This window comes from Mangifera indica, chromosome 2, assembly GCF_011075055.1.
Source record: "Mangifera indica cultivar Alphonso chromosome 2, CATAS_Mindica_2.1, whole genome shotgun sequence".
NCBI lineage: Eukaryota > Viridiplantae > Streptophyta > Magnoliopsida > Sapindales > Anacardiaceae > Mangifera > Mangifera indica.
This window is the reverse complement of record NC_058138.1, coordinates 13,637,253-13,651,913: the sequence shown is the minus strand read 5'-3', so window position 1 is coordinate 13,651,913 and position 14,661 is coordinate 13,637,253. Positions and strand designations below refer to the sequence as shown.

Sequence of the window (14,661 nt, the reverse complement as noted above, 5' to 3'; positions counted from 1 at the left end):
AATTTACTATATTTATATACTATTTACTTATATCATTTTCATTTGATGTAAAATTCTAAGTTTCCACCAATTTTATTGATAACTAAAATATTTTGTGTCCTTCCTTGAAGTTTGTCTAGAAAAAAAGATTAAACTTCAATCCACAAATTATTTTGATATTGACATTACACAAAATTTACAGAAGACAAATGTTTATATAATGGAAAGCATTTTCAATAATATTAAAAATTAAACACTCTTAAGCATGTGTGAAAACAGTTTAAATGAAATAAGTTGCTTAATTTTTACACATCCCAGGACCCAGGTGAACCAAGGATACCATTTAAGAGCAATCAAAGGAGATTTAACTTTTAATCAATTATTATCGTGATTGTTTTATTTTAATCATGGTAAGTGAATATGATGTGTGCTCATATTAATTATATTTTTCAATCATAAATCGACAATTAAATTAAAATATTTAAAAGAGTTTTTGTCAAAAAGCTTAGATAATTCATTAGAATTTTCAAGGTGAATGTCTAGATTTGAGTCTTTATCATATTTATAAAACTTTGACTTACTTAATACAATGATTGTGGGTTTAGTCTCTGTACTTTAAATTTATCTGTCCAACAAATACGAACGAGGTCCATAGTTACCAAAAAAATTTATATACAGAGGCAAAATTCTACTTAAGTTTTTGTTACTATTACATGGAATCTTTGATTATAAGTTTGGTATGATAGGTAATAAAAGATTTTAGTAAGGTTAAATAGGTTATAAAAGATCTCCACTTTAACTATGAAAAAAGAGTAACATTATGCGTATCAATTTTGAAGACACAAATAAATATATACTTATATATGTCATCAAATAATTAAAAATTATTTTATCTTTAATTTAAAATCAATCAATAATATAATGATATATATAAGTGTATGTTAATTTATGTACTTAAAATAGATACGTATAACTTTATTGATGAAAAAAAATAATAAGAAAATCTAGATTTTGTTATATTTTTATTCTTACTTATTTAAATTTTTTAAACAAAAAAAACCACATTTTCAATTAGAATAACAAATTATATTAGAAATATTTTAAAAAAATATTAGCATTAGGATAACAACTTAAAAAATAATTTAATTAATTGATCTTATTATTTGATAATAGAAAAAATAATTCTAATATATTATCAATATGGAGAATATTTTAGAAATTACACAAAATAAATACTTTAATTTAACATAAAACATGTTAGCTTAATAAAATCCACTATTAATTTATACCAAATATTTTTTTAATGGTATTTTAATAAAAAAAATTTTAGTATTATTTTATTACTATTAACTAAATATAATAATTATTAATATATAATAATTTTAATAATGTAGTAATAATTATACCTATCAAGTAAATATCTTATTGGTAATATTTCATTTTTTATAATAAAAAGTTTACCTGAATCAAACGTATCTTTATATCCAAAATATTTTACAACGTATTACTTAATGTAATGGCACAAAAAGACAAATTTCATACATACATGTATGAATAAAATTATGTGTATAATTTTATAATATAATTTTATGTATAAATAATAACGTATTATTTTATGATTAAGTGTTAGTTTATCTTTAATTTTTAATTATTTAATCACAAAATAATATATTATTGTTTATGCATAAAAGTTTATCGTATAATCATTATTTTTGTTTCGATCTTTCTCTAATAAAACTTAATATTTATATGAATGGAATCTAAGTAAGGGTGTGGTTGTTATACATTTATGGAATATTTTGCAAATTTTGCATTAATGAATGGTTACAACTATTGAATTCACCCTGAATTTGTTTGTTATGCTTTTGTTTATATCTTGTCTTGAAGCTTGGAAGAGCATCTACAAGAGAAAAAAAGAGTTGGGTAAAGAGAGATGATGAAATTAGGGTCAAAGTGGGACCTCCATTTCTCAGTGGAGAAAATGGAGTCATTGGAAGTGGAAGCTGCAATGTCAAGCAAAGAGACCTCTCCAAAAAATCCCCATCCCCACCCACCAAAATCCCAAAAAAGAAAGGGAAAAAAATTGCATTAAAAAAACCAAACCAAACCATTAACATCATCATCATCTCCTTCTTTGTATTAATTTCTTGTGTTCTCTCTTGATTCCTACCTACCACCGCAACCACCACCTCAACTGTATCTCCTTCTCTCTCTTCCATGCTTTTCCTTCAATTCATAGATTGATTATTTTCTTTCTTACTCAACTACCCACCATTGCAAAAATCATTACTCTATTTGTTTTCTCTTAATTTGTTTCTTTCCTTTCTTTGATTGAGATGGAGTCCTTCAATCAATCAACCGGGTTTAGATACATCCGGGAATCTACTGCAATTGAAGAATCAAACATCGATTCTGAATTTTCAGGAATTCTTGAAATCTATGTTCATCACGCCAGGAACATTCACAACATTTGTATCTATGACAACCAGGACGTATATGCAAAATTTTCCCTCACATACAACCCAGATGAAACAACCTCCACTCAGATCATCAATGGCGGTGGCAAGAACCCTGATTTCAATGAAAAATTAGTAGTGAAAGTTTCCCAACTTGATGCCGTTCTCAAATGTGAAATTTGGATGCTTAGTCGAGCCAGAACTTACATGGAAGATCAGCTTCTAGGATTTGCTCTGGTTCCAATTTCACAAATACGTGGCAAAGGAAAAGTCACTCAGGATTATAATCTTTCTTCCACTGATCTTTTTCCTTCCCCCGCTGGTACTGTCAAATTAACTCTTGCTTTATCCGCCAATGCTTTCCCTGAATCAACTAATAATAAATCGATTTCTTCCGAAGTTGTGTTGCTTGATCGGAAGATTTCTGAAGTTCTCCTTGATCCGGTTGAGTATTCCAGGATTGAATTTCCTGATATCAGTGTTGTCAGAGAGAATCAGCAGATGGTTTCGGAGTACTTCGATGGGCTGAAGTCCAGGCCTGATTCGGAAGGGATTGCATGCTTTCTTCATCTTGGCGCATCTCCACAGCCCGTGGATGATTATGAAATGACAATAAATTCTTCTGATGAGACTCCAGGCGGATCCATTTCTTCCAATGGAAGCATCCGAAATTCATGTTTCTTGAGTTCCACGGCTACTAGCTTAAGCGATGATAGGATTTCAGCTGATTCGGTCGAGAAGAAGAGTCGTCTGAGAGGCGAATCTTCGATCTCGCTCAACGTGTCGATCACGAATGAGACTAATCAGAGCTCAGGAGCAAGTCCGGAGACTCCAACTTCTAAGAAAGGAAGCGAGGTTAAGGATGAAAAAGATGGTAATTTCTCAAGCAAGGAAGAGGGAAAAAACCAGGAAGGAAACGGCATAAATTCTGCAAAATTCGGTCAAGTATTTTCAGCTCCTTTAGGGAACATCAATCTTGAGGCAGAGCAGTCTGCAATGCAGCAACAGATAGTGGACATGTACATGAGAAGTATGCAACAATTTACAGAATCTCTGGCAAAGATGAAGCTACCAATGAATCTAGACAAGCCTGAAATTTCCGAGGATCGTGGAGATGTCATTCGAAATCACAACAATAAACTAGAGATCGAGAAGAAAAAGGATGGATCACGTGTGTTCTATGGTAGCCGGGCGTTTTTCTAATGGCTAATCGATTCTGCTAAATGTCTACTAAGTATAAGGTTTTCGAGTTTAATTTATGAAAACTTTCGTGTTTCCCTCGGCTTCTTTGTTGGCATTTATCATAGATTTTAATCGATTTAGTTTCGGTTTAACCCATTAATATTTTACAGATTCAGTCAAGTTGTTTCAGATTCACGGCAATTTGATTGCCAGTGAAACAATAACAATATTTTCTGTAAACATTAGCTTCATAAAAAGCTCAGGATTTCGGCTCTTCTGTTTGCTCATGTACCAAATATTTCCTGTAAATAATAATATTCCAAGCTTTGTGTTTCACAGGGCAACTTCAATGAGAAAATTATTAGACATTTGTTAATTGGTTATACTGCAAAAGAACCTGCAAAAAAAAACTTGTTTATTATTATTTTTCATTATTTTCGGCTTCCTTTGGAAGATTCTTTTGGGGTGGATAATGTATAGTTTCTCCTACTGGGGTCTTATTTAATGTGTATTTTTGCATTTAGTGGCAGCATTTTGGAAACTTCTTTCTGTCCCTCTAATGATGAAGACAAGAAAAAGGAAAAACACCACAGAAAAAGGGCAGTGAAAAAGGAAGAAAACTATGCAACAACATGTTTTTGGGTACCAAGTTGCACTCATTTGCCAAATCAATCAACCCAATTAGCTGGCTGCAATTAGTACTCTGCCCCATTGGAAATTCATTATCAACAAGAAACTTGGTACATAAACTCAGGACCACATTTTTATCAATAGGAGTCTTTTTGTAATATGGGGTTTTTAGTTACAGGATAATATTTTAACAATAAAATTATATTTATTTATAATAAATATTAATAAATTATATTTTAATAATAATATATAATTCTATAATTAAATGATTTTGAATTAAAAATAAAATAATATTTAATTACACGATAACATATATCTTTGATATTTAAATTGATATTTATTATAAACATATATAATTTTATTTATTTTTTAAAAACTTTTAGGGATGGCCACCATTCACTACCACCACACTGCCATGGGCACCTCTTGAAACCTTGGATCTCGATTATCAAAACTTTAAATCTTGATGATTCCATTCAAGATTGAGAATGCAATCCCTATAAATCTGAAAGTTGTCACCTCTAGATTTGTTAGCAGTCACCTCCAGAACAACCAACCCCTCATAATGCTACTCCTATGATGTTGATCGAAGGTTAGGGAGAAGGCTTTGCCTAGGGCAACAATAGTCACGTAACTCTCATTCAACTTTTATTTTCTGATTTATTCCAATTTTTTTCTCGTAATTTCCTTCCACACCACCTTTGGTTTACAACAATTTCCCTTTGTTTCCACATATTTGTTTTAGTTTAATATATTCAAAATATTTAATTAAAATAATATTTTAATTTTTTTGTTATGTATATATAATAGTTTTTAAAATAATTTATTATAAATATAATATTTTTTATTGATTATAAAAAATTACTCTAACCTAACACATCGTTAGAAATTATTAATAAATACCCCATTTTTTGAAGTGATCAAAATTCACTTATAAATTTTGAAAAATTGTTAGAATTCTTGATTTTTCGAACTTAGAGATGCCCTCTCAAATAAAAGCCAAGTAAAAAAAGTCTCGGAAATTAATGATGTGATGCATTCATGCAATATAATATTATATAATATCTGACAACAGAAAAAGGCTGTTAAATCGGTGTAAGCCATGATCAAAGGTTGACAAAGAATGCCAACTTTGTTGAAACACTAAAATTATTTTGAAAGTGGATGCCCTTTTCTTGGTGGTGGGTCAAGATTATGGCAATTTTCAAAACTGTTTGATGCGTATCCTTTGAAAAATGATGCAAAAAGCATTTGAGAAGATGAAGCCAAGCAAGATCCAATAGAATCCAATGATCCAATAACTTCGAGTACTATAGTTTTTAGTTGTACGGTTAAAACTCTTTTTTTTTTTTAAAATCAAATTTATAGATTCCACACCTAATAGATGACTTACAAATTGATACTACTGGATGAAGTTATAGGTAAAAAAGATTGAATCTTAATTTCTTATATTTCTACTTTACGAGATTTCATACGTCCACTAATCTCGTCATTTTCAATGAATCTAACGTTTTAGTTACGACTATTTTTATATTATGGTTTTGTATAACCAATAAAGAAATTATTAAGTGTTCTTGAATCCAATTTTTTTCATGTGGATCATAAATTTTTATTTCTGTTGGACAACCCCAAACATACAAGTGCTTTAAACTAGATTTCCTTCTCGTTTATAGTTCAAAAGAAATCTTTGAAATTATCTTACTGGAAATCCTGTTTAATAATTCAAAAGAAATCTTTGAAATTATCTTATTGGAAATCCTGTTTAATAAATATACAACAATCTTTAATGCATACATCCACAATGATATGGGTAAAGACAAATTATTTATTATACTGCTAACCATATTTATCAAGGTATGTTTACATCTTTTTGCAAAATTATTTTGTTACAACATACCAAACATTATGTATTGAGCATATATATCACGTTCGTCGAGAAACTTAGCAAATGGACCAAAACTTGTCATGATTCGTTATATCTTTTGTAATGTTCACTACTTCTGTTAAATTTAATAATTTTCACTTTTCTGTCGAGTTGCCCTTAATACCTTTGAAACATCTACTAATTGAGATTTTTCACAGAGCAAATAGACAGTCATAATGTGAAAAATCATTCACAAAGTGATAAAGTATTTTACTTTACTGAAATATACAACATCAAAAGGTCCACATATGTCAGTGTAAATTATTTCAAAGAGTTTTGTGCATCCTATTGCTGTTTTTTCAGTTTTGTGAATAGTGTTTTTACTCTTAAAATACTTAACACAAATATCAAGATCAGTAAAATCCAAATTAGGAAGGATTTCATTCTTTACTAATCTTTGTATTCTTTCATTTGATATGTGGCCTAAACGTTTATATCGCAAATAAGCAAAACTTTCATCCACAAAGACACGTCTTGTACCAATATTATGATGTAGGGTCAATAATGTCTCAACAAACAAATTATCAAGTTTCAAGTTATATAATCCATCACAAAACACATCGGAACCAATATGACAATTATATTTAAATAAACTAAAACATCAATTCCCAAATTTAAAATAATACCTTCTAAATCAAATCTAGATAAGTACACTAAGTTTCTTGAAAACTCAAGTGCATAAGAGTTTGAAGTAAATCTAAATGATGTCCAATATTTAAAATTGAATGGTAGGTTTGACAACTTCAACTTGAGCTTTGACTTTATTTCCCACAAAGACAAAATTTTCATTATCGTTTATGGTTTGGGTTATAAGGAATCCCTACAATGTATTTTTAATGTGATTGGTATAACCAAAATCAATTCACCAAGTATTATGAGAAACTTATGATAAATTTGATTCAAAATATACTAAAACACTAGTTTTACCTTTTTTTTTCTAAGCATGCTTTATGTTTCAAGCAATCCTTTTGAAAGTGTGTAAGTTTTTTACAAAAATGATACTTATCATTCTTTTGTTCCTTCTAGTGGATTGGGGTAGAAAATTTAATTATCTTATCTTTCGTCCTTTTCAAACTTTTTTCTTAGTTTCCTTTTAGCTCTTGATGATGAGTCTACAAGATTAACTGAATGAACTCTTTGTTTCTTAAGCCTTGTCTCTTCTTAAACGAGCATGGTTTCTATTATGTCACATTCTATTTATCTTTAATTGTGTTATAATTAATTTGAAATGGACCATTCTTATGAGGTAAGGAATTAATAATGAATTGAACAAGGAAACTTTCATCCACAATCATTCCTATAACCATCAATCTTATTGTTATTTGGCCATTTCAGGCACATGCTCATGCATAGTATACAAACCGCCAAATTTTTTGTTGGTAAGTATACTCATTAATATTGCAAAACAAGACTTTTTAGCATATTTAGATTGACAAGCCTTTTTAACAACTTCATGTATTGCTTAACATTATTAGTGTTATCAATGATCGATTTAATATTGCTAGTCACTGTCATCCGTATGAATTTAAGACTCAATTTGTTTGATTTTTCCCAAGCTTTATGAAGAGATCTCTCTTCAGTTGTACTAACCTTAGTGAATTCAATAAGCTTATTATAAAAAAGAGATTGACCCAAGTCTAACACTTCTAAGTTAAACTTAACCTGTTCCTTCAATTTATTAACGTTTAGCCAATTGAATTTCACTATAAATAAAGCCTACAAATGTAGTGAAATAAGAACTAATGCTGTAAAATAAAATAAGTAACATAAAGCTCACACACAATAATGTTTTGAGTAATTACATAAACCTATAATACATATGGAAATTATTTTATAATGTTAAACATTAAATGTATATTGTCGTTCTTGTTTGGGAGTTATGACAATAAACAATTTTAACCATAATTGATATTTTATTTAAAAAACTTAAATGTGTTATGTCATATATTCCAATTAGATATACTTACTTCCTTTGGGCATACTAACCTAACTAAGTATATTCATTAACCATAATTGTGTTTATGATTTTAGAAATAATTAATTAATGTTTGAGCAACCCTTAAATATTTTATAATAGATGAACTTCAATTACTCATGTATAACATTCTATATCTTCATGTTATTTTTGCTCATTTATGATTTTTGTACTACCATATGTGGGGTGAAATAACCAAAATACTTATGAGAAATACACAAGTCGAAATGAGAAGAAGTTTGAGAAAGATTAAGTCTGGAATGGGCACACACCCGTGTCTAGAGACACACATGCTCGTGTGTAATTGAAATTAGTTACACGGGAATGAAGGTAGTGTGTGACATAGAGAACTGGCAAGCCTATGTTATAGAAGTAACACGCCTGTGTGTGTAACATTGTAGTGACATGCTTTTGATGGGGATAGTCCTGTCTCATGCCTAAAGAAAAGTACATGCTTGTGTATCCTAGCATGGATGCTCATGTATGAAAGGCAAATTAAAGAAAGAAAAGTGGGAGAAGGGGAGCAGAAGGAACTAGGCTAGCAATTTAAAGGTTGTTTGGAGATATAGTTTACACATCTAGGGTATGTAGTAGTATCTAATGTACCCAAGATACGAAATTATAGTAGGGCATGAGTTATGATTAGAGTGAAAGCTAAGAGAAGCCCAAAGTGATCTGAGGCTCGAGATGTACTCATACTAGATGTCATAGGGTCATTATGAAGGGGTAACGTAAGTATAAACTCCTTATACTGCCCATAGTAGGACACCATACCCATAGTAGGGTACTAGCTCATAATAGAACCTAATTATAAAATGTTCAATAGTCCAATAGAGGTGTAGGTGAGTGAACTGTACAATGAGTGCTCACATGGTCAAGATATCAAATCTTAATTTTCAATCAAATCTGATCCGCCTATGAGATATAACATATAGATGACATATGTTTTCACTTAAAGATGATAAGGTCATATTAGTAAGGATTCAAAAAGTAATTCCTTAGTGATCGAACGAGACATAATTTGACTTGAGAGTTATGATATGTAGCCTAAATATTCTTAAGATCAGTATGAGTTATAAATATAAGATATATGACCCATTATCATCCTAATAGGAGTTTAGTGACAAAGTTTGAAAGACAGAGATAATATTGGTCAAGCTAAGGGCCTTTTAGAGATTATATAAAAGTTAGTAATAGAGTCTTCTACTTACTGAGTGTTTTATCGCTCACTCTCCTACTTTTATGTGTGTAAATATAAGTGATCATGATGACTACAAGATGAGCGGTAGTTAATGAGCATAAAGCAATTGAGGGCATTTCCATCATTTCCAGTTTATGTATTAGATTTCTTTATTGATGTAATTGCTACATAGTTTGAGATGTTTTGCTTATGTTTATGTTATATTTTGGACATCCTTTGATATGTTTCTATAGTAAATTATATAAGGGTATTTTGGTAATTTATAATGATAAAAGATGGTTTTAGTTAATTAGTAATTTTTTGTATGCTCAAATAGTCTAAATAATGACATCTTCTTCTGAAAGACAGTATTTCTGAAAAAAGGTGTTATAAAAACTTACAGATTTGACACCTACAAGATGACTAGCCAATAGATAGCAACAAGGTGCATGATCAATAATTTGATGCGCTGCCTATATGTGAGTCGAGCACGTGTAGAAGCCTTAAGATTTAGACATAGTGGGAAGAGTAAAACTTGATAGTCATTACTGTTCTTACAGTCTCATCAAGATATATCGAGTGTTTTCTCTTATCATAGGAGATGAGACCACTTTCCATAAAATCATCGGTTACAATTTGGAGTGCAATTACTCTGCTACAATTTCAACAACACATGATGTCCTCACAGTAACTAAGATTATTAAATTTATTGTATCATAGTTTTTGTATTGAATTACACATATAATCCTAGCCATTTCCTCCATACAAGATTCATATACAACATTTTTTATTAATCAAGAATGTATAAAGACTTAGGGATATATCATAATTGTGTTAGAATTTATTTATTCTAATTAACAATGTAGATTTATAAATAATAAATCGAATAACATTAAAAGCAATTTATCGTTCATTATTCTTATATTATATTTCATCACTGTACAATATACATCTCATTAGTGCAATTTTCACCGTAACAAATAATTTTACAACATGAGTGAGCTTGTTAAGTAAGGGTAATAAAACTATATATACAAATATTATATATAATTTTATGTATAAATAATAATATATTATTATATTATTTGATATTGTTTTATTTTTAATAATAAAATAATATTTTATTATTTATTCATAAAATTATGTAAATTATTTTTACATATAACTTTACTCAATTGGGATGTCATGCTTTGGGGGGTGTGTGTGTGAACACTTTAATTTTTAATCATTTTCTCGAAATAAATAAAAAGAGGTACTGGGAAAGTTTCTTATGATTAAATAATTTTTACATCACGAACAAGCCCTTTGGCCCTCTATATAATATGAACATAAATATAAGTTTACGGCGGATGTCCATTCAATTACTTTCACTCCATGTATGTGCCATCTACCTCAAGCATTTGGATGATTTCGTAGCGCAATTGCCCCTACTCGCGATAAGAAATGGGCCAAATGAGTAATTTCCCACCCAAGGTGTGATGCCAACCAATTTTTTTATTCATTAATTTTTAAAAATTTAAATACTTACTTTTTTGTTAAATTTTATTATTATTATTAGAGATAAAATTATTATTTAAAAATTTTATTTAAATTCATATATTAGATTATCTCTTAAATTTTAAAAAACTACTTTTTTTTTCCAGATTATTTTTTTCTTCAGGTTTCAAAATATGCTATTTTCCCCTATGTCTTAGGGCTTCCTTGGCAAATTGCAAAAACCATTCACATATTTTTCTCTCTGCCTACCACCACCGTAAGGTTTTGAAATATTGTCGATACACACTTTGATCTCTTATTTCGATTGCTACTGTGTTTTTAACTTCATCCCCTCCGTCTCCAACCACCAATCTGCCATAGGCTAAGTTGTCATCAAGCCTAGTACCAATCTTTGGTGAGTTTGCTCCTTCCCAATGACCTCCAAATGCAGTTTTTTTCTTCTTTGCATTGCCATCGAGTGCCTCCTTCTCGATTTCTTGCCGTTGTTATCCACTGAGATTGAGCAAGTCTAGTGTACTCCATTTTGCCGGCGCCAGCCTTCCTCCCCGATGATTCTCATTGACACAAAATGGAGCCAAAATTGAGTGAAATCTCTTGCTTGATTTCAATCTCATTTTGCAACGATGAGAGTCACCATAAGAGGGATAAAGATGTCAACAGCTCGACTTCGGAGGAAAAGCACGTCGATGATGGAGAAGGATGTCGGTGACGATAGAAAACTAAAACTGAAGAGGGGTGAGTGTGATTTTTCAAAAGACAAGGGGGCAACAAGATGGAAAAAGTATGATTTGGAGGGAAAAAGTCATTTTTTAAACTTATGGGGCAAAAAAAAATTTTAAAACTTAAAGGTAATAAAAATTATAAGTTTAAATAAAATTTTTTAATGATAATTTTATCTCTGATAATAATAACAAAATTTAATAAACGGGTGAATAGTTAAATTTTAAAAAAATAATGAATGAAAAGTTCAAGTTTGCATTAAATTTTAAGTGGGAAATACTCATTGTCCTAATCCTAAGAAATGAGACAAAGGCCATTATTATGAGTTTCTACCTTAATTAGGCCCAATAGAGTTCAGGAGTGCTATGACTGTTACCAGTATAATCCATTTTAAACAAAAATTTATTTATAAATTTGTTTTTCAAATCTATTTACTTATTAGTTTATATTAAATCATTGAAAGAATTGGAGCACAGGTTCCATATTGAGTCCATGCAGGTGCCTAATACAAATTCAATGGTTAGATTATTTTAATATATTTTACATATTTGATTATTTAAATTAGATCATACTTTAAATATTTAGTTTTTTATTATGTATTATTATTTATTAATTAGTTTGATTTTTGTTTTTTGATATTATTATTTATAAGATTTAAGACATATATAAAATTTATATATAATTAAGAGATTGGTATATATATAAATTATTCTTTCCAATTCTCAATATGATATCAGAAACTTGTAATATTCTTTAACACCTTATCAGTTTAAAAGCATACTTTTTCATCCCTAAAAGTACAATTTTAAATATTTTTCTAATATCAGCCACCATCCCTTACTTTTGAAAACTTTCAACTTAACTCTACACAAAGAAGAATTTGTTTTTTTTCGGTCAATCAGTCTTTATCCAACGACGCTCTCTTACTTTCTCCAGCCATCATCGCGTGAGTTCTCTTTTCCGATGCTATTTTCCCTTTTCTGGTTACTAGTTCCACCTTCCGACTGTTTCCTTTTGATTTTTCGGCCATCGTTGGCTCTTCATCAATCGAATCTTGTTTTTTTGGTGACAACACATCAATCAGATATCACCGATGCACGCCAGATCTTTTCTTAGTCTTTTCCAGCGATGAGCAAGTGATGACTTCCCAATGTTGTAACAGACGAGACTCTTTTTTGATAGTCGAGTTCTGTTTTATCTCGTTCAAAAGGATCATTTTTCGGCGGTTTCACGAGGTGACTAATTTAAGCGTGTGATCTCCTGAATTCTTTCACCTATGAACCGTGAGAACCTTTTTTTTTTTTAACTTCATGGATTTGGTGGATAACTGGAATTAGATATTTGATTGGAAAACTCTTGAATTGGGCTTGCCTGCATTATTTATTGGAATTTTGTGGATATTGGATTGGGCTTGGATAATTATTATCATTGGGTTGTTGGCTGATTATTTATTGGATAGTTGGGCTTGGTTTATTATTAATATTGGGTTGTTGGCTAATTTTTTATTGGATAGTTGGCATTGAATAAATATTTATTAGGCCATTTGTTGAACATCATTACTATGTGTATCAACTTTTTATATACAAGAATATATACATGTTATGTGATATTATATAATTAGTTGTTATCTTATCATTAATTCAAAATCACTAAATCACATTATTATACATCTATTTGTGTGCACATTTGTGTATTAAAAGTGTGTATACATAATTTTCTTGTTTGTTAAATGTTGGATAATTGTTTGTGTTAAACTTAGATTTTGGGTATTCTTTTGCTGGTGATTGTGTTGGATATTGGATTGGTTTCATTTAGCCTACTAAATAGTATTTAGACCCATTTGTGACATGGAAAAGATAGATATTTTAAACCCATTAGTATCATCCTTAATCGTATCAATTATGTTATTTGGGCTTAATAAATGTCTAACTTTCTTAAAAGCCGAAAACTATGACGTTATGTTGCTGGTGATATACCCTAACCAATTAAAACAGAAGATATAGAGATATTCAATTATATTGCATTACTTAAGGAATGAGATAACAAAAATTACCAAATTATTATATGGATTTGTAATACCTATGTTCCAATAATCAAACTTTAATTCGGCTGTCTTGAGACTGCTAAAGAAATATGAGATTTGCTTGCTAAATGCTACTCTACTACTAATGCCATTCATCGATTTCAATTTTATGGTAACCTCAGTTGTATGCATAAAAATCCGGTTTAGTCCAATAAAGAATTTCTCTAAGAGATGATTGTTTTATAAGATCAATTATCATTCTTTGAACTAAAATGACATGATCCTTGTGATGTCATACTCTATACAAAGAAAGAGATGAATTTCAAGTCTATGAGTTTATAATGACATTAAATGAATAGTTTGAATTAGTTCGATCTTCTTTGTTGCATAGGGATACATTTCCTAATCTTGACACAATGGTTACAGGGTTATGTGTTGAAGAGACTCGACTTACAACTTTGAAGTTTCGTCAATCTATTATATACATTGACACTATTTTGGCTATTCCTACTTCATCATCACAGCACAAAGTGACTTGTCACTACTGTTATGAACTAGGGTATGTTGTGTTTGACTGTTTCAAGTTGCAATCCAAGAAAGACATTTAACGATACAACCAAACCAACTATAAGTCTGGAAAGGCAATCACTACAATTGCTGTTACCACCTAGGGTTTATCTTCTAGTCAATCTTCTCTCATAGATGAATTTTTTAGTAAGGTAGACTTTGATACTCTAATACAAGCCTTAGCTTAGTCCATCATTGCTACCTCCACTTCCTTTGTCTTATTTGTCACCTTAGGTAGATCTTCATCTTAGCGCATTGACTTTGTGTGTTGTAATCATATGACTACTAATTTTTGTCTTTTTAAATTTAAGAACACTATTTTATATTCTCCTAGTATTCGTACTATTGATAACTCTGGTTTAGATGTTAGTCACATTGGTAGTATCTCCACTTTTACTTTATCGTTATTTAATGTCTTTCTTGTTCCTAAAACTATTATTAAATCTTATTTTTGTTGAACAACTACATGATCTAGGTCTTGAAGTACATTTTTATTGTCATGGTTCTTTTGTGTAAGATTGTAAACAA

General features: G+C 29.9%; 1 protein-coding gene and 1 long non-coding RNA gene across 2 annotated transcripts; both read left to right on the top strand.

Moving 5' to 3' along the window:
• The first annotated feature begins 2,020 nt into the window (after positions 1–2,020).
• On the top strand, positions 2,021–3,953 carry LOC123204746. The gene has a single exon (XM_044621550.1). The coding sequence runs from the start codon at positions 2,316–2,318 to the stop codon at positions 3,636–3,638; it is 1,323 nt and encodes a 440-aa protein (XP_044477485.1). The 5' UTR covers positions 2,021–2,315; the 3' UTR covers positions 3,639–3,953.
• An 8,306-nt stretch (positions 3,954–12,259) lies between these two features.
• On the top strand, positions 12,260–14,179 carry LOC123209536. Its single transcript, XR_006501084.1, has 2 exons — positions 12,260–12,826; positions 13,993–14,179. It is a non-coding gene; the product is annotated as an uncharacterized LOC123209536 (long non-coding RNA).
• The last annotated feature ends 482 nt before the right edge of the window (positions 14,180–14,661 follow it).

What these genes read in the sequence shown, in the direction of transcription:
- LOC123204746 (XM_044621550.1), top strand. Translation starts at nt 2,316, where the DNA reads ATGGAGTCCTTCAATCAATCAACCGGGTTTAGATACATCCGGGAATCT.